The sequence below is a fragment of the Meriones unguiculatus genome, chromosome 17, assembly GCF_030254825.1.
Source record: "Meriones unguiculatus strain TT.TT164.6M chromosome 17, Bangor_MerUng_6.1, whole genome shotgun sequence".
NCBI classification, from domain to species: domain Eukaryota; kingdom Metazoa; phylum Chordata; class Mammalia; order Rodentia; family Muridae; genus Meriones; species Meriones unguiculatus.
In genome coordinates, this window is record NC_083364.1 from 9,965,890 (window position 1) to 9,985,177 (window position 19,288).

The 19,288-nt window shown below is 38.5% G+C and overlaps 1 protein-coding gene across 3 annotated transcripts in view; it reads left to right on the top strand.

The window, feature by feature from the left end:
- Mon2 (MON2 homolog, regulator of endosome-to-Golgi trafficking) overlaps positions 1-19,288 on the top strand; it is a 79,689-nt gene that overhangs the window by 27,519 nt on the left and 32,882 nt on the right. For all 3 annotated transcript variants that reach the window (XM_021636512.2, XM_021636514.2, XM_060371001.1), the window contains 15 exons: positions 1,647-1,776; positions 5,023-5,117; positions 5,734-5,859; positions 8,475-8,669; positions 9,196-9,320; positions 9,697-9,833; positions 10,625-10,778; positions 13,053-13,279; positions 14,479-14,560; positions 15,283-15,467; positions 16,305-16,417; positions 17,075-17,179; positions 17,461-17,541; positions 17,617-17,690; positions 17,774-17,864. In XM_021636512.2, coding sequence (XP_021492187.1) covers positions 1,647-1,776; positions 5,023-5,117; positions 5,734-5,859; positions 8,475-8,669; positions 9,196-9,320; positions 9,697-9,833; positions 10,625-10,778; positions 13,053-13,279; positions 14,479-14,560; positions 15,283-15,467; positions 16,305-16,417; positions 17,075-17,179; positions 17,461-17,541; positions 17,617-17,690; positions 17,774-17,864 — 1,920 coding nt within the window. The remainder of the gene's footprint in view (positions 1-1,646; positions 1,777-5,022; positions 5,118-5,733; positions 5,860-8,474; positions 8,670-9,195; positions 9,321-9,696; positions 9,834-10,624; positions 10,779-13,052; positions 13,280-14,478; positions 14,561-15,282; positions 15,468-16,304; positions 16,418-17,074; positions 17,180-17,460; positions 17,542-17,616; positions 17,691-17,773; positions 17,865-19,288) is intronic.

The following is a 19,288-nucleotide window of genomic DNA, read 5'->3' on the forward strand; positions in this document are numbered from 1 at the left end:
ACTTAATGTTTTTCTAAGAGTGACATTTTCAAACTCTTAAACTTTTAGAAGATCTTTGTGATACTGTAGTATGCACCTGTTTCTTAGAGTTCGAAATTTATGGTCCATGAACCATGAAATAAGTCACAGGGGACAGGAAAACAGTCACAGATATCTGACAAAGGACTCACGTGTTCTTCTAAAGAACTCTTAAAAGCATTTCTACGACAAAAAACTAAATGGAGAGATGACAAATGACTTGTAAAGACATGTCATGAAATAAGCAGCTCAGTGACAAGCAAAGGTATGGGAGGAGGTCCTTCATCTTTGTATTCTGCTAGTGAAATGAGAACTAAAATCATAGTGTTACCATTATGTCCACTAGGCCAGTTAAACTTTATAAATGCCACCCATGAGAATACTGCTGAGCATGGATTAGTTCTGAACTCACACATACAGAATTATAAAACTGTGAATCTACTTGAGGAAACTGGCAGTTTCTTAAAAGTTAAGCCTGCATTACCCTGTGGCTAGCCATGCCATTGCTAGGTGTTTATTCAATGTAAATGAAAATGTCTGTCTCCTAGAGACAGCAAACAGAACTATCCAGATGTCCATCAGCAGATGAATGGTTAAGCATACCCATACTGTGGAATCTCCTCAACAGTGATAGGGAACTCATACTGATAAACAGGACAACACACACAAATTTCATGAATAGGATTCTCAATGAAAGAAGCCAGACACAAACCATAATGAATGAATCTTTTATGTAAAATTATAGAAAATGCTGAGTGGGGTGTAGTGAAAAAAATCAGACACCTATCCATGGCTCATGGAGAGGAAGCAATGGACTGCAGAGACATTCAGGGAAACATTAGAGTGATAGAAATGTGCACCATGATTGGGAGATTATGGCTGAGGCAGAGCTCATGGAATTATATGCCTTTCTGATACGCAACTTAGTATACAGAATTTTTCATAACAATAAAGTTGCTCTTTTAAAGAGAGAAGTGTGGCAGTTACCTTTTAAATAATAGTACACTTTTATTTATGCTTAGCAACTTGCATAGTACTTCTGTAAAGATTTAGTTGTAGAATACTAATTAATAAAGCAACAGTTTCCTTTAACCCCACTAGCTTCGAAAACAATAGACACAGAGAGACTATGCAAGGTGCTAGGATTAGAATAGCTCAGAGACTATGATTTGTTATTAAGCTGTAGGTACTATGCTGGGTAGATTCTAAGCTACTCTACTCCTAGCACCTTGCATGGTCTCTCTGTGTCTATTATTTTGGAAGTTAGTGGGGCTAAAGAAACTGTTGCTTTATTAATTTGTATTCTATATTTAGTGATACAATAAATATTAATACTTGCTATTTCTAAAGCAAGTCATTCTGGGAAAATAACACATGACACACTATTATACATATGAAGTGAACAGATATGGAAAGACATATTTCAAACTATTTTAGCTAGTCTTGCATAGCTGTGTGTTTACTCAGACTGACTTATTGTGAAATATAAGGATTTTTATAGTTTTATTTTATGAAAAGGTGGGACTTCGAACATCTAATTGAAACAAATCATTTTGCTTGCAGTTGCGTCTGCTAAGCTAGTGTCTGTGCTCTTCAGTCTCACTTCACACTACAGGACTCTTTTCCAGGCCATTGTTCTTTGCTTCCGACTGCACTTCACAAAGGACAACATCACAAACAACACGGCCGCTGCGACCGTGCGACAGGTGGTGACTGTTGTCTTCGAGAGGATGGTTGCTGAAGATGAGCGACACAGAGGTAAGGTGATGGCAGCTGTTCCTTCTCATATTCAAGACGTGATGTTCATTTAAAGCTTTACCTTGTGAGCCAGTAACACCAAAAGCTAGAAAGATTTTACTGTTATATTCCTGTGGAGGCAAATGTTTGCTGCACACTGTAGTCCCAACCTCAACAAGATCACAGGTTTGAGGCCAGCAAGAGCATAGTCTCAAAAGCACTCACAAACAGTACCTGAAAATGCATGCACATATACACACACACACATACATGTATACAAATATGTATATATGTGTGTAGATCATTTGTGTTTATATATGTTAATTCTTTTACCTTTTTGTTAACTTGGCAAACTTCCTGACAGGAGCAGCTCAAGGAAGGGAGGGTTTATCCTCGTTTGTGGTCAGAGGGGCTACGCTCCATCGTGGCAGGAAGTTGTTATGGCGACTGGTCACATGTACATAGTCAGGAAGCAGAGAGATACAGATGGTATTCAGGAGACAGCTTACATTTACTCCCTTACAGAGTTTCCTTGTGATTCTAGATCTTGTCAAGTTAGCAGTTAATATTAACCATAACATACAATGTGTGTGTATATACATATGTAACACAAATTACATGTAACTATAATGCATTTAAAAATTGATGCCAGTTTAAAAATAAATTATTCAGCTGGGCATGGTGCACATGCCTTTAATCCCAATACTCGGAAAGCAGAGGCAGGTGGGACTCTGTGAGTTCAAGGGCAGTCAGAGCTACATACAGAAAGACCCTGACTCAAAAACCCAAATAAATAAATATTTAGTTCACTATTCTATTGCCCTGAGTAGACACTTCATTTTCCATGTTAAGTTCCACCGTGTCTAGATCCCCATTAAAGACGATATTTGTGGTGTTCTTTTATCTGTATAGTTTACATTTTAGATTATATTGTGTGACTGTCCTCTAATTCAGTGACATACTCCTGCTAGATATTATATGGGATTTGGTATTTTAATGCTGCTTTGAGTGCCACCCTCCCTGTGTTTTCCACTATTTGAATACTGCGTAGGGGTCAAGTCCACCTATAGGCATCCTCGTGTGAATTTTTGGCTGTTCCTGTTGGAGATTACTGCTATATGTTAATCTTTTATACTTTTATTAAATACTATATTATAATGAGGGTTTTTTTTGTAACTTAAAATGATTCTTACAAAATAGCAACATCCCTTTAGAGAATTGACAGATACTTGCTGTTCAACATGACATAACTTCTGAGGATTGATAGTTTTTAACTATAGAAACTTTAGTAGTAACTTTTATTGGATGCCAAATATTTTTGCACCTTTTAAGGTGCTACAGTTATGAGCCACCTGGCTTTTTTTCTCAAGCAAGAAGACTTTTATGTGTTTTTTTGCATTTCATTACTTACTGTGTATGCAGGTGTGCACACAGATGTGCAGGCAGCATGTCACAGCATATAAATGGAGGACGGAGCCAGAGCTCTCTTTCTGCACGTCCATCCCAGGAGCAGAGTGCGGGTCAGCGTGCTCAGCAGCCGTCACCTCTACTCTAGAGCCATCTCACTGGCCTTGAGAAAGTGTAGCCACTTTCCACTTTGCATAGTTTATCTTTTTCTTAACTCTTGATGCTGTGTGTGGCTCATTTAAATTGATGTTTGTAAGGCCCACTGGTAAAAATGTAGAGCATGGGGAAAGTGTAGCAGTTGTGCATGTCCTAGTAAGTACTGTGCCTTTCATGAGCTGACTGCTGATTAAAGTTTCTGCATTGAGGTCAACCATGCTTCACTGCTGGCAGTGGCTGAAATGTTCCCACTGCCACTGGTGCAGGATTTCCCTGCGTTTTTCTTTGAGAAGTCTAGGCACAATTCCAGTAGTTAGAAGCATTAGGGAATTATTCAGAACCGCATTAAGCACAGGACAGTTTTCTAGTTTAAATGTCTTATATTCATAACCTTTATGTAATGCCTGGAGTGGTAGTTTTAGCCCCATTTCTCTAAAGGCTGCTATACCATTTACTACTTTCTTCTTTTTTTTTTTTTTTTTGGTTTTTCAAGACAGGGTTTCTTTGTGTAGCCTTGGCTGTCCTGGACTTGCTTTGTTAGATGAAGCTGGCCCTGAACACACAGAGATTTGTCTGCCTCTTCCTCCCTGACTGCTAGGATCACAGCTGTCCACCACCATGCCTGGCTTCATTTACTACTTTCTATTTTAATAATATAGACAAATTTACCAAGAACCTTTTCCAATTATTTCTTAAATCAACATATAGTTTAAAACAGGCTGCCATAATTTAAAAAGAATTTTTCTATTTTTTTCAATTACACTGTGTGTATATGTATGTGCGCATGCATACGTCTTCACATGCACACCACAGCACACATGTGGAGGTCAGAGGACAGCTTGTGAGAATTAGTTCTTCTCTTCCACTGTGTCAGTCCTGGGTATCCAAGTGTAGATCCTCAGGCATGGCATCAGGCACCTTTGTCCACTGACCATGTCACTACCCCAGAGAACGGTATCCTTCATGTTAATGTAAAAAAAAAATGCTGAACAGGAAAAAACTATTCTAGCTGATTCTTAGCTGGTGCGTGAGTGACAGTAATAGTGGCAGATGAAATAGTTAATCTTTTTGAAGCTGGTAAAAGGCAGAGGAAATGGTTATGTGATAATGTTTATATTTGATACTTAATACAAATTCAGATCATATGATAAAAGAGCTGAAAAGTGAGAGACTAAGAAAATCAAGTGTGTAATAAAAATAATAAGCCATGAACATCACTGCAAAAATAGTGGGTTATTGCTCAGAGTCCTTGGAGTACCACCATTTACTCAGGGCAGTGGCTGTGCTTTTGTGTCATTCCTTTCATGCCCTTGATTTTGCAAGGCAGGAAAGGTCTTATGATCTTATTTTATTTATCAATAGGGCATGTACATGTTTGTGTTTTTCTGAATACGGCTTTAATCTTCTAAATCATCATAACATTAGAGTTGATCATAAAAAATTGAGTTGGCAATATTTAAATAAATCATAATCCAATAAAATATTTAGAAAAATTGTAAAATAAAAATAAAATAATTAGTTTGCTAAAGTATATGTAAGAAAACAACAAGCAATTCTTATGGTATTTTATATAAAATATCTTTTTTGAAGACACGGTTCTTAAATACTAGACTATGGTTATATAAAAAGGATGAATTTTAAGCAGTGTGTATGGCTTGGTAAAGGTGATTATGAACTCCCAGTCCTGGCCTGTTTTGATTGCAGATATAGAACCTCCAGTACTGATCCAAGGAAATAGTAACAGAAGATCTGTCAGCACCCTGAGACCTTGTGCTAAAGACGCGTATATGCTCTTCCAGGTATTTCAGTTGACAAAGGTCATTTTTATTAGAGTGTGTAGCTTTGTGCAGGTTTTTTTAATTTTAGAATTCATGTCTGATATAATTTATAATGGAAAAATATTAAATATGTGAAAATTAAAAATATTGTTAGTATTATATCAGTTTTAAAAGTATTATATTAAAGTAGTTCTAAAGGACTGAAGAGAAACTTCTGCCTCTACTGCACGCTTGACTAGCTTGATAAACTGTGACTCACTTTAAGGAAGAGAAATTAAACTCAGAGCTAGAGACCATCCAATAAAAATATTCCTTTAATGAGAAAAGTTTAAGCAATAGATTTGCTGTTTGCTTAATGTAATCTGATACACAAATACCTGCTTTTGACATCAGTTAGCATGACTAAATCATTTTAAGTACAGTAAGATTAAAAATTTCTTCCTTATTAAAATAGCATTAATGCTTGTTATAGGTACGTGTTTCCATAGTGGTTTATTAAAATCTAAGATTTGAATCACTGATGCTTAATTTTTAAGAAAAAGAGGCTTGTTTTGTTTTAGCTTTATAAACTGGGTTGTGGAAAGCATTTTTTGTCATAACTGATGATACTTGATTTTTTTTCTTGGTTATTTCCCAGGACCTCTGTCAGTTGGTGAATGCTGACGCGCCTTATTGGCTTGTAGGCATGACGGAAATGACTAGGACGTTTGGCCTTGAACTGCTAGAGTCAGTCCTCAATGACTTTCCACAAGTGTTTTTACAAGTAAGCCAATTGATATTATCCTGTCACAAAATTAATGGTTTTCGCATGTATTTGTCAAGAAAATAATGTGTTTTTTCTGTATTAGAAGATGCAAAGATATAGCCTTAGGCTTTAGGCCAAAGCTACTTTGTGCAATTTGTTTGTGTGAGAGTTTAAGGTATGTTTTTCTTGGTGGTTTTTTTGTTTGTTTGTTTGTTTGGCATGTGTGACTGCCTCAGTCTCCTGAGTACTGGCATTCTAGGCATAAAAAAAAAAATTCTTCTAATTTTGATTTAGCGTTATCTTTTGTGTGCATGTGTGTGTGTGTGTATTTTATTACCTCCAACATTAAAAAATTTTATTATTAGAATAAATCTTAGAAACTTAGTTAGGCAGAGTTTCCCAATGCCATGGAATTATGAAAGAAATGTGAAAATAAGCTGTTTCTTTTTTTTCTCTTTTCAACATCCATGGTTGTTTTGCCTGCATGTGTGCTGTGTACTACATGCATGTAATACCTCTGGCCACCACAAGAGAGTATCTGATCTCCTGAAACTGGAGTTACAGATGGTTGTGAGCCACCATGTGAGTGCGGGCACCTCTGGAAGAGCACCCCCTTAACCACTGAGCCATCTCTCCAGCACCAAAAATAAGCCCTTTCTTAACGGAAGCCATGAAAATCATTACTATTTCATAATAATGTATTTCAAGTTCTTAAAGACAACAGCTGCCAGCGCAGATTCCTACTATACCCAGGAAAACATCTGCTGTAATTGAAGGAAAAAGGAAAACCTTCTATGATTAAAAACTAACGGAATTATGGTCACTGAGCCAGCACTACACAAGATACTTGAGGAACCCTTCAGACTGAAGAGAAAGATAGACATTTTCATAAGGCTGTAGGAAAGAATAATTGTGATAGAGTATGGAAAAAGGAATAAGAAAAACAAAATACTTCAATCAATAGGAATTCATGTGCATCTTTCATCAGTAACTGTATAATAACAGTCTCAATCCTCTAACCAAAAATAGTACGAACCATGAGATTGAATTTAAGCCAGATTTTGGAAGCCATATGTCCCTCATTTGTTGTCGTAGGTTTTCATAGTCACTTAAAATGGTATGTAAACACTGAAGTTAGGAGCTGTCCAGGGAGGAAGAGGAAGGCTGGAGAGGGTGGGGAGAGTGTGCTCAGGGTACTTGTATGCACTTGTGAAGAGTGCCCTATGTAGCATGGAAAACTCGTATGATGAATAGGGTGAAAAATTAAACATGTACTCAAATATAGTTTTCGTTTTGGCAGTAAAAGAAACTGACATAAATATTAGAATCAAATTTCAGATCACTCTCAGTATCCCATTTTATATGGAAAGAATCAACACATATGTTAAAATATATGTGAAAAAGTGCAAGGATGTACATCAGAAGTTAGCCTTGATTATTGGCTTAACTTCAGGAAGTCAAGTTAGTGAAGGCTTCTCTATATTTTCCTGTTTTTTGTTTGTTTGCTTGCTTCTAATAGATGTTTACAAAGCAGATTAACTACCTGTGAGTTGCTTTACATTTCTGCAGGATAGAAGGATTAAGTTGGATGGTTTTTATGATTCATTCATGGTTTTAATAAAGTTTGAATGATTAGAATAGTAAAATGTATTTGAAGTTTCATTACATACAGGCTAAGCCTTATATTGTCACTAAAGTGAGGCTACTCTTAACAGATGTTGATGGGAAATTAACAGGTTAAGTTACTTACAGTGACTTTAAATAAACTTGTAGGATTATTTACCGAATTCTCCAACATGTAAAATGGTAATGCTTTCTTATTGGGTGTTTTGTCATCTCCTTGTGCTCTGTTGGAGCAATGAAATAGATAAGTTTCAAGTTAGTCGTTAAATCATTTTTACATGAGTAGAATTATTTTTGTAAAATAATTTCAGAGACATTTATGATTTATTACTTTATTAATCAGGTTTTTACTCCTATTATTTTAAATGCTTTATATTCTTAAGTTCTTAGTAATAAACAGTAATAATTGTAAAATCATGTATGTTTCTTTTTTGAAATATACATTCTTTTTTTTTAACTTCTTGAAATTTTTCCAGTTTGTGTTTAGTACATTTAAGAATAGTGCAAATTTCAAATCTGTCTGTAAATTATAAAAAGGGCCTCAGAGATCATATTACTTACTGCTAATTTATTTGCAATGATCAGATTCTGGGAGAGGGACGGGTGCCTTACCACTTTGAAAATATCAGTTAGATATGGTTGATGGTGAAAAGTAGCCTCGCCTAAGTGACAATATAAGGCTTAGTCTGCATTTAATGGTCAACTTCAAATATATTTTATTATTTTAATCATTCAGATTTCATGTGATCAGTTAGATAGTGCTAGATCATATAAACGGTACTAGTTATAATTTTTGGGAAACAAAAAACAATGAAAGAGATTTGTAAGGAAAGGGTAGGAGAGAAATAAGAGAAGGTAGAGAGAGAATGCATTATATCAATTATAAAATTGTCAGAGAACAAAACTTATTAAAAAACATAAACTTATTAAATTAGAATATTTATGATAATCTAACTTTTTAGAAGTATCACTACAAACAAAGTAAATTTCTTTTTTTTCTTTGCAAATAGCATCAAGAATTCAGTTTCCTCCTCAAAGAAAGAGTATGTCCTCTTGTGATCAAGCTCTTTTCTCCAAATATAAAGTTCAGACAAGGGTCCAGTACGTCATCTTCTCCAGCACCAGTTGAGAAACCATATTTTCCTATTTGCATGCGTTTGCTGAGAGTGGTGTCTGTTCTGATCAAGCAGTTTTACAGTCTTTTGGTGAGTGTTAATCTCCACGTGTGTTTTTATATACAATTGCATGCGATGTGTACTTCCGTCCTTTTCTCTGACAGAATACTTTACCTCAGGACATGCAGGAAAGGCTGGCTCTTCGGCTTACGGTTCCAAAGGTTTGGCCCTGAACTAGCTGATTGTATTACTTGGGGCCTGAGTTAGGCAGAAATGTCACGGAGGTGGGTGTCACCAAGGCTGCCAACCTCATGGCAGCTGGGAAGCAGACGTGTGGAGTATTACTGAAGGTTAGATCATCCCTCTGTTAGCAGACTGTGAGACAAGAGATGGCACCAGAGTGTACCGTGTTTTCTAGAAATAAGGGTCAGGGACTAACTGCTAGCAGATCATTAGTGTTACAGAGATAGAGTTAGAGAGAAGCTGTGGTTTTCTGTCAGCTTTTCTGCTCAACTAGTTTTCCATTTTATCCATTTCCATTTTATTTATGACTTGACATTCTCATTCTCATTTCTTTTTGACTCAAAGAAATGTGTAAAAATCTTGTTCTTTTTAGGTAACCGAGTGTGAAATATTTTTGTCACTTCTGGTGAAGTTTCTGGATGCAGATAAGCCACAGTGGCTTCGAGCTGTTGCGGTGGAATCGATACACAGGCTGTGCGTGCAGCCTCAGTTATTAAGGTAAAGCTGCAGCAGTGTTCAGCTAAATGGATAGCCTGATGACCTTGGCTGGGTTAAGAAGGGCTCAGTGCCTGTTTGTGAGAAATTGCGTGCTTATGTGTATGACGCCACCTGCGGACCTCAGGAAGAGCTAGGAGAGGTCATGATTGCCGTCATTTACTAAGCAAAGACAGCCAGTGTTTCTCTTCTTTTCCTGTTTTGTTGTGACTTGAATCCAAACCTTTGTCTCTAACCCAAATTAGAGAAACCACTCAGTTGTGATGAGTGGCACCAAATATGGAACCATAACTGTTGAACAATATTACTTGCTTTTAAAATATGAATATTATAACACATTAAAATGCTTTTCCCAAAAATGTGTAAAATTACTTTGCAGATCTTTTTGTCAGTCGTATGACATGAAGCAACACTCCACCAAGGTGTTCCGGGACATTGTGAACGCGCTGGGCTCTTTCATCCAGTCTTTGTTTCTCGTCCCGCCTACTGGAAATGCGGCTGCAGCCAACCAAGCTGGTAACAGTGTCTTCATATTTGTCTTCATGTCTCCCTTGGTTTAGAGCACTCACTGTTAGGAAGTCTGCGCCTGTACAAACTTACACCACCTGAGTATATTGAGAGAAAAGATTAATATTTTTCTAAAATATAAAAAAATGTACTTTTGTTTATTTTTATAACTGTGTATGTGTTCATACATGTGCAGGCACAGGCCAGTGTGTGTGTGTGTGTGTTGTATGGGTGTAGGCCATTTCCTTGGAGTTACCCACTTGTACTTTGAGACAGTTCTCTGACGGGGAGCAGGGCCTTGTTGTTAGGGGAGGCTGGGGAGGCCCTGGGATCTGCCTCCCTGTGCTGGGATTCCATGTGTACGTCACCAAGCTCAGAGTTCTGTTTCGGTTTTGGTTTTGTGGGTACTGAGGAGCAAAATCAGGCAGGCCTGTGAATATCCATCAGTTTATTCATAGCGGAGCTCCTCTGTTGAGTTGCTGTGCTCTGTCCATTTACTGTGAAGCTCAGTGTGAAACAGCTCCCACTCTTCTCCTTGAGACGTACATACAAAACTCAGGGCCCCATGACAAGTGCTTTCCCAACAGAGGTACCTGCTTAGTCTGTCCAGTAATTTTTAAGTTAAAAAATGAAGTAATTATTTCAAGGAAATAGACTCTCTGGGCAAAACAGAATCAACAAATGTCATTTATAGGTATCACACTTGATAGCACAGTCTTTAAGTCTGAGTAGGTGTTGGAATTTATTGACTTATAATCAACTAATAAATTGCTACTTTGCTTTTTCTCTTTTTCCAATAGGAAACAATAATGCCGGTGGCCCAGTCTCAGCACCAGCTAACTCAGGGATGGTGGGGGTTGGTGGAGGGGTTACTTTACTACCAGCATTTGAATACAGAGGAACTTGGATACCTATCCTGACTATTACAGTTCAAGGCAGTGCCAAAGCCACCTAGTAAGTAGTAGCAACATTACTTTGTAATAAATAATAACACTGAAAATGATAGTTAAGTCTAAAATACTTCTATCTGCATTATATTTAATGTTGTAATACATTTTGGAGCTTACTTTCTTTTGTCATAGTCTGAGAATTTTAAGCAGGACTAAATTTTCTTCTGTTTGTAGGCTGCGAAGTTCAGTTTGTTTTCCTAAGAGTTGACTCTGTTGTCCTATACGGTGTCTTAGTAAAGTGTGTGGCTTAATTCTTCCACCTTGTGGACACAGCTCTTCTAGAATTGCATTCTCTTTGGCAAATTCAACATTCTTGAAATGATTATAAGTTGGACTCTATATGTGGGAGAAATGATTTAAAACGTTTAGGAAGCCAGTGAGGAAGGAAGTACTTTTTCCTGTTCCTGTTGTTTTCAGCCATGGTGTTTGATTACAGCAGCAGGAAGCACACTAGAAGGACATGCATCTTAGGTCTCTTGTGTACACATGATTTGCAAAAGCATCTGCTGTTCTGGAAGTTGTCCTTTTCTTGCTCATGCCATGGGGCACAGTAGGTTTAAATTTTGATGGAGTCAGTTTACTGTCATTCTTCATCCAATGGTAGTCTGGGATGCGGCTTCTGGGATCAGGGTTCTGTTTCTCTCAGGAACAGCTAGAGTGATTTAGGGCAAGGCCCGTGTGCTAGGCAAGGCTCCTGGTCTCACTGGGGAGGGGGGTTGAGGGTGTGTGTGTGGAAGTGAGTTTTCTACCTGAGCATTACAATTTAGCCGCTTTAAATGAGATTGTCTGTATCAGACAGTGGAAATTTGGGGGTTTCAGGAGCCTGTGATGATACCGAAGTGTTACAGCTCTTGGTTAAGCTGCTGAGCATGGCAGAGAATCTGGGCAAAAGCCCATGCGTGGTTGGCTTGCAGCTGAAACACAGGCCTGGCAAGGCAAAGGCCCTGTAGGCTGGAAGGCAGGTCCAGGCCTGCCAGGGGCTCATGATGGTGTTCACTGAGTTTGTGGCAGGCAGGCAGGCAGGCTCCAGCCATCCTGGCCAGCAGCCAAGCAGGCAAGGAAGGGAGCCCTCCTTCCCTCAGAAGAAATGCCGACTCTCAGGCAGCCATGGTAGAAAGCTGATGGTAGCACTCAGCACCTTGTATGCTTATTTCATGTGCAATCAGGACTCAGGTGGAGAGAGAACCCCTGCTAAGAAAAGGGAGTCCACCATTATAGACCAAGCACAGAGCCTATCCAGAAGTGTCAGATGTCAGCCTTATCCAGCAGAGTCCCACAGTTTACCTATTTTTTAATGGTTAGCATTATATCTAATAAACTGTTGCATGAAGGGAAATAAGAATTTTGGGAAATTTTTTTAGAGTTTTGTAATTTCTTTTATATTTAGATCATTGATTTGTTTCAAATAGATTTATGTACAAGGGATAGGAGTCTGACATCTTCTTTTCTTTGGATGTGAATACAATTATCCCAGTACCATTAATTCTTTTCAGTTGAATTATTCACTCTTTGTGTTCTTAGCTTGAGAAATAACCATCTTGAGGGATTCGGGACCATAATTCCTCATTGGTTCTAACTGAGAACATAAGATGTATTGTCTATTCTTCTGAACACTTTCTCCTCACAGTAGATTTGAGTTTTACATAGCTGTCCTTCAGTATTGCTTCTGCTGCTGTCTCTGAGGGCACGTGTGAGCTGGGTATCTCAGAGTGTTGCTTCCTCTGATGTAAAAGCATCCTCCTCTTTGTGGATATTACCTTTTATGGCACTTTATTTTAAAAGTAAGTGTTTGAGAAGCATAGTGATCTGTCTTAATATGTTTTATGTTAATTTCTCATACCAAAAATAGTGAAGATATCAATATATCTCAAGGAGAAGTTGTGGTAGCAGCTAGGGCTTAAATTTTCTAATCAATTTTTACATAAAATATTCATTGTGTGTATGTGTGCACAAAATAGCACAGATGTGAAGCTTAGCGTACTGGATTGCAGGAGCCAGTTCCCTCCTGTACCTTGGGAGTCTAAGGGACCAAACTCAGATCATCAGGCTTTGCAGCAAGCACCCCTTATCCACCAACCCATCTTGCCAGCCCCTCTAATTGGTTTAAAATACTAAAGAAGGATCCTTCTCCAGATGAAACAAGCTCAGTAATTTTCCTTTATTTTTGTCTTCTATTAGTAAGTTTTAGAGTCTACATGGAAATGGCTTTCTATGGTATTTTTTAATTTTTATTTTTGCTCTGCCTTCTCATTAGTGCCTTCATTTTATGTGGTTTCAGCTTAGAGATGCTGGACAAAGTTGAACCCCCAACTATTCCGGAAGGCTATGCCATGTCTGTGGCATTCCACTGTCTGTTGGATCTTGTCCGGGGAATCACCACCATGATAGAAGGAGAGTTAGGAGAGTCTGAAACAGAGTGTCCCACTGTCACGGAAGGAGCATCGTCACAGTCATCAGGACAGCGAGATGTGCAGTCAGCATCAGACCAGGGGGAGAAGGAGACAGGTGTGCTAAGAGTGCCTGAATGCCATTGTTATTTTTTAATAACTGGGAAATGTTTTAGAGAAATGTTTCTGTGCTACAACTTACCCTTATTTTCCAGTTATTAACACTTTAGCATGTCGCTCTTACCTTTCTCTTTATTTATAAATATATATTTTTTCCTGAACTAGTTTGGATTAAGTTCTAGGCATGTCCCCCTACTCCTTAATATTTGGATGTGTGTTTCTAAAACTATTTGTAGCCTCCCCCATTCTGACGCAGTCAATATCAGGAATGAAAGTCAGTCCAATATTTCATCTAAATTCAGATCTTATTCATATTTTACCAACTGTCTCAGTGTTTTTCCTTGTGGTCCCTTGTTGGTTGAATTTATTGTTGTGTGGGGATATTTCCTGCAATGTGGAACATGGTTCTTTAGTTCTTGTTTTATGTGACCATAGATAGACCATATCTATCTTTAGAAAGATAGATCGTAAACTTGTTTACTCGTTCTGTGCTTGGCATAGGGTGATTTCTGTGTTTCATTTATCAGCTAATTTTATGTATCAATATGTAAGGAAGCAAAAATACCAGTTTGTGTCATTTTTTCCACGGAGCCCTGGCAGATGGAATTGGGACGGACATGTGGGCCCTGGGTGCGCTTCTTGCTGCTGCTTGGCTGGAAGCACACGTGTCTCACTACACGTGTCTGCGTCTTTGTAACAGAGACCGTGACCTCAACCCCATCTCATTAGTTCTAGTTCAGCTTTACAAGGTCAATTTTAACTTTACATATTTCTAAATCTCATCTCCAACAGCGGGGTACCCAGGGTCATTTTATTCAGAATATTTACTTATTTGCTTGATTCTCAACAGATATAACATTAGCTGAGCAAACATATTAGACTTTAGTCTGTGCTAATTTCCAGTTGATGACACAGTTGGACAATTTGGCCGATTGAAGGTATAGGGAAACGGAACTGGCATTGTGTATTTTTTAAAAGATGTCAGTTAACCGACATAGTAAAATATCTTATACATATTTTAAAATAACTTAACTTCAGGATTTTTTTTTATTGTGAAACTATCACAGTGTCTACATTTTCACTATTTGGGCATTTTAAATACTAGTGTTTGATGTCTAATAATTGAGTTGTTGCTGGAATATTTGAATTGTGCAGAGTGACGCTCGCCGTAATGGTGTAACATGATTTCCCTTTAAGTGAGCAGAGCTGTCTGGGAAGAGATGGTGAGCGCTTGTTGGTGCGGTCTTCTTGCTGCGCTCTCACTTCTCCTCGATGCCAGGTATTAAGTCTCTGTGAGTTTTATGTGATGTCACTGCCGTTAAAACCAACACTAAATTTAATTCCATTTGCCCAAGAATTTATTTTCCACCTTTAGTCTTCTGTATGAGTAGAATTTCATTGTTCATTTTAACTTTTATGTGCAGTATAATAATTTGTGTTCACATCGTCATGATGAAATCAGGGTAGTTAACATTGCCCATCTCCTTGTTTCTTTAAGATCCTTGTTCTTTCTCACCCCCTCTGGAGCTCTGTTTGCTCTGAACTCCTCCTAGAATTGTAATAATCAAAAATACAGCTTTCAAATTATGGAACACTTGTGTTATGTCAGGACTTGCCCCTGCCTTTTGCAATGGCGGTGATTTGCTTGGCGGTGTCCTGGTTCCTTCCTGTAATCCTAGCACTTGGGAGGCTAAGGAATGTAGATTGCAATGAGTTTGAGGCCAGCCTGCACTAATGACCCTGCCTCAAAACAAAATAAACAGATAAGATGCTTGATCTGTTCAGTTTAATCTATTAAGTTGTCCATCTTTTCCCGCCTATGTATGTGCATTACAGTATAAAATTCAGTTTTTTAGATATTAGGTTATTTGGTTAAAATTTCATCCTAAATATATCGATTTTTAGCTTTTCTTAAAACCTCACTGAATATGTAACCCACATATTGTTTTAAAGTGTCTGTAAAATAAATTGATGAGATAAACAAAATTCCTTATCTTTCAGCACAGATGAGACTGCCACTGAGAACATTTTGAAGGCTGAACTGAGCATGGCTGCTCTCTGTGGAAGACTGGGCCTTGTGACGTCACGAGATGCCTTTATAACCGCAGTGTGCAAAGGCTCCTTGCCTCCACATTACGCCCTGACTGTGCTGAATGCCGCCACTGCCGCCACACTGTCCAATAAATGTAAGCTAAACTACTCAGCTCTCTGTGTCTGGCGGGAGGACAACAGAAACCCCAAGTGCAGGCCTCCTGCTGCTCGACGCACTGATGGTGCTCCCTCCCGGCACTTACGATTCCGCCTCTCCATTTTGTCCACTTCTTTAAAGCAGTTCTTTTATCTCTTTGAACGGGGAGAGAGACATGGGACTTAGGGCCGTTGGACTCCACTCTTTGTTTCTCTTCTCGGTGTGGCCTCGTGGAATCTCTCTCTCTTTTCTTTTTCTGCTCTTCACTAAAAAAAGGGTGGAGGGAGGAAGAGTATAGTAATAGCAATTTTAAGTAATAATTATACAGATAAGTAGGATAATTCGGGCATTCCTTTGTAAACTATAATATGTTGTTGAAGTGATAATTGATGATTTTGTTTGGCCTGGGAGAGCTGTGATATCTCCAGCCAATATCTAATATTCAAAAACTAATTTTCTTGGCTAATAGTTTGAGGATACTAAGGTTTATTACATTTAATTTATATATAGTTCAATGTGATACTCACATTTCACACTCAAAATTTATTTGCCTCTAACTAGAAAAGTACATAGATATGTGTTGAAAATACTTGATGTGTTCTAATTCTGTTTTGCTTATAAAACGTGCTACCAAAGTTTTATAATTGTAAGAACGTCTATGGAAAATTAGTGTTTGTACCTTATGAGTTTTCAGATGTATATGTGCATATGGATAATAGTACTGCTGTTTAACTGCCATGGTTAAACCTTATTTAAATTAATATTTTACAATATAACATTATCTTGAAAGAAATAAGAGCACTATCTTGTACTTAGGCTTTCCTTTGTGTTCCAGCATATTCTATCCAGGGCCAAAGTGTTATGATGATAAGTCCATCAAGCGAGTCTCACCAGCAAGTTGTGGCAGTGGGTCAGCCTCTCGCAGTGCAGCCTCAAGGGACAGTGATGGTAATGCAGTTACGGTGTTGGAGTTTGTTTCGATCGAGGACACCTGTTGTACTCCTTTTTGTACTTTCCAAACCCTGTTACTTACATAGTTTTCTCCACCTGGAGGGTGATCCAGAACAAACTAATTATCTACTTTGTTGACATTATAACTGCCATATTAATACAACTTTTCTGCACCTGTATGTTTGTGTGATATGTGTGCACATGTGTATGTAGATTTGCATTTATGTTGGCACATGTGTAGGCGTGTGAGTGTGCACACGCGTTGGTGTGTAGAGGCCAGAGGTCATTGTCTGATATTCTCCTCCTCGGCTCCACATAATCTGCTGACGCAGGGTCTGTAGCTCACGGGATTGTAGAGCCCTCCTGCTAGTCCAGGTGGCCCCTGTCACCACCTCCTGGTGGCTCTCGCAGTGTTAACATGGGTTAGGGGGATCTGAACCTCCACCCTCACACTTACGTGGCAGATGCTTTACCAAGTAAAACATCTCCCCAGCCCTGTAACACAACTTTGTGCTTCTAAAACCATCCAGACTTATTTCCCTAATATTCTAGCTTTTAGTTAAGGTAGTCTTTGAATGCATTCATGCTGCTTTTTAAGCTGTTACTTTTTAAGAATCTATGGCAGTTGCTGCAAATCTGTCTTTTTCAACGTAGTTGACTTCCAAAAATATCCAGTGCATGAGGACTCTACTTAACCTGGCGCACTGTCATGGTGCTGTTCTCGGAACATCTTGGCAGCTTGTTCTGGCAACTCTTCAGGTATGCTGTAGTATTGGATTCTAGATTTACGATGGGTAACAATTAAACAATGCCTGCTCGTTCTTTAAGAAAGAGAAGTTGAGAGGGCATAAACAGGTGGCTTATATTTTAAGAAGTAATGAACTATTTATAATGCCCTAAATTCTACTGCTTGTGCATGCTATAATTATTTTATATAAATGGTGCTAATTTGATTTAAATTATTTTAAAAACTTCCGATTTTAATTTTTATTGTTAGCTGTTACCATGTTTTCATAGTTTTATCTTGTTTTAACTTTCAGCATCTTGTGTGGATTCTGGGGTTAAAGCCCAGCAGTGGTGGTGCCCTGAAGCCTGGAAGAGCAGTAGAAGGCCCAAGCACGGTAAGCGACAGCACTGGGGAGCTGGTGATTGCTTCTCAAGTGTCGCGCCTACATTTAACCTCATCCTTCCTCTAGGTCCTCACAACAGCAGTGATGACAGATTTGCCAGTGATTTCCAACATTCTTTCAAGACTATTCGAAAGCTCACAGTAAGTCCATGCTTTAAACTCACAGCCACACCGTTTCTAGCTATACATTTGAGATGAAATTGTCTTTTTCATTTTCATTTTAGGTATCTTGATGACGTGTCTTTGCATCATTTAATAAATGCACTTTGTTCCTTATCTCTAGAAGCAATGGATATGGCCTATGGAAATAATAAGGTGTGGTACTCTGCATTTTCCTTTAGTTATACAAGGTACATAAGTGTAGAGTTTGGCAGGCTGGTGCTTGGTTAGCAGGTGGTTCTCATTTGTAGCAGGAGGAATAAGGATGGCATGGTAGATATAGTTTGTGATCTGTCCAAGTATGTAATATAATTTAAAAGTGTGTCCTGTTTCTTATGTGCTGAACATTGTTAGTATTTTATAAATGATGCCACACAGTTTTTATAAGAAGCTGTCATAAAATATCCTGATGGTGCTTGAATGATAGTGCCTTCATGATTTGGGAAAGGCAAGGCTGCAGTTAGGAAAATGTTGCAGATTTGGGTGGTTGCTTTGCTTTCACTAGAAAATGAGAGCTAATTGTTTCATTCTCCTCACCTTGAAATTAAACATTTTCAGTTATTTTTAAAAATAATTTGTTTTTTATTTTATGTACATTGGTGTTTTGCCTGCACGAGTCTGTGTGAGGGTGTTGGATCTCCTGGAATAGGAGTTATAGGCAGTTGTGGGTGCCATGTGGGTGCTGGGAATTGAACCTGGGTCCTCTGGAAGAGTGGCCAGTGTTCTTAACCCCTGAGCCATCTCTCCAGCCCCTGAAATTAAACATTTTCATTGCCCATTAATTGAGTAAATATAACAGGACAGGTAAGTATAGAACAGTATTCTGAATATTAGCATTCAAGAACATTTCTTTCTACACTCAGAATACTTTCTGTTACATTTGTAAATTACAGAAAAAATTGAGTTTAATCGTATTTTAGACTTTACTATTTTAAATGAACTCTTTGAAACTAACGCTTTAGTGGTAAAGCACTTGCCAACACTGTGGGAGGCCTTGGGTTTGGTTCTAGCCTGACAAGAACATATACAGAACAGTGAATCAGAACATAATAAACGTGATGTTATTAGCTGAGGGGTAGCTCGCAGTGCTTGTGTGGTGGACCTGAGGTCCCACACTGAAGAACAACACAGTGAAGCCCCTTACACATTTTTAAAATTTGTATGTGTTCATTTGATACTCTTGGAGGCCAGAAGGTGTAAGGTCCCCTGGAATTACAGGAAGTGTGAGCCACCAGTGAGGGTTCTAGGACCTGAACTCCAGTCTTCTGCAGGCGCAGCCAGCGCTCGTAACCAGTGAGCCATCTCCCCAGCCCCTTCTCTACACTTAAAACCATAGTCTTACTACTTCCAAAAATGAAGACGGTAAAGCTTTTTAATGGTAACTGTACTGCTTCAAAGGGAGGCTGAGTTGTGGTGGTGCACACCTGTAATCCCAGCACTTGGGAGGCAGAGGCCGGCAGATCTCTGAGTTCAAGGGCATCCTGGTCTACAGACTGATTTCCAGAATAGCCAGGGCTACACAGAGAACCCCTGTCTTGTCTCGAAATAAACAAACAGAAAAGTTATCAAAACTTCTTTTG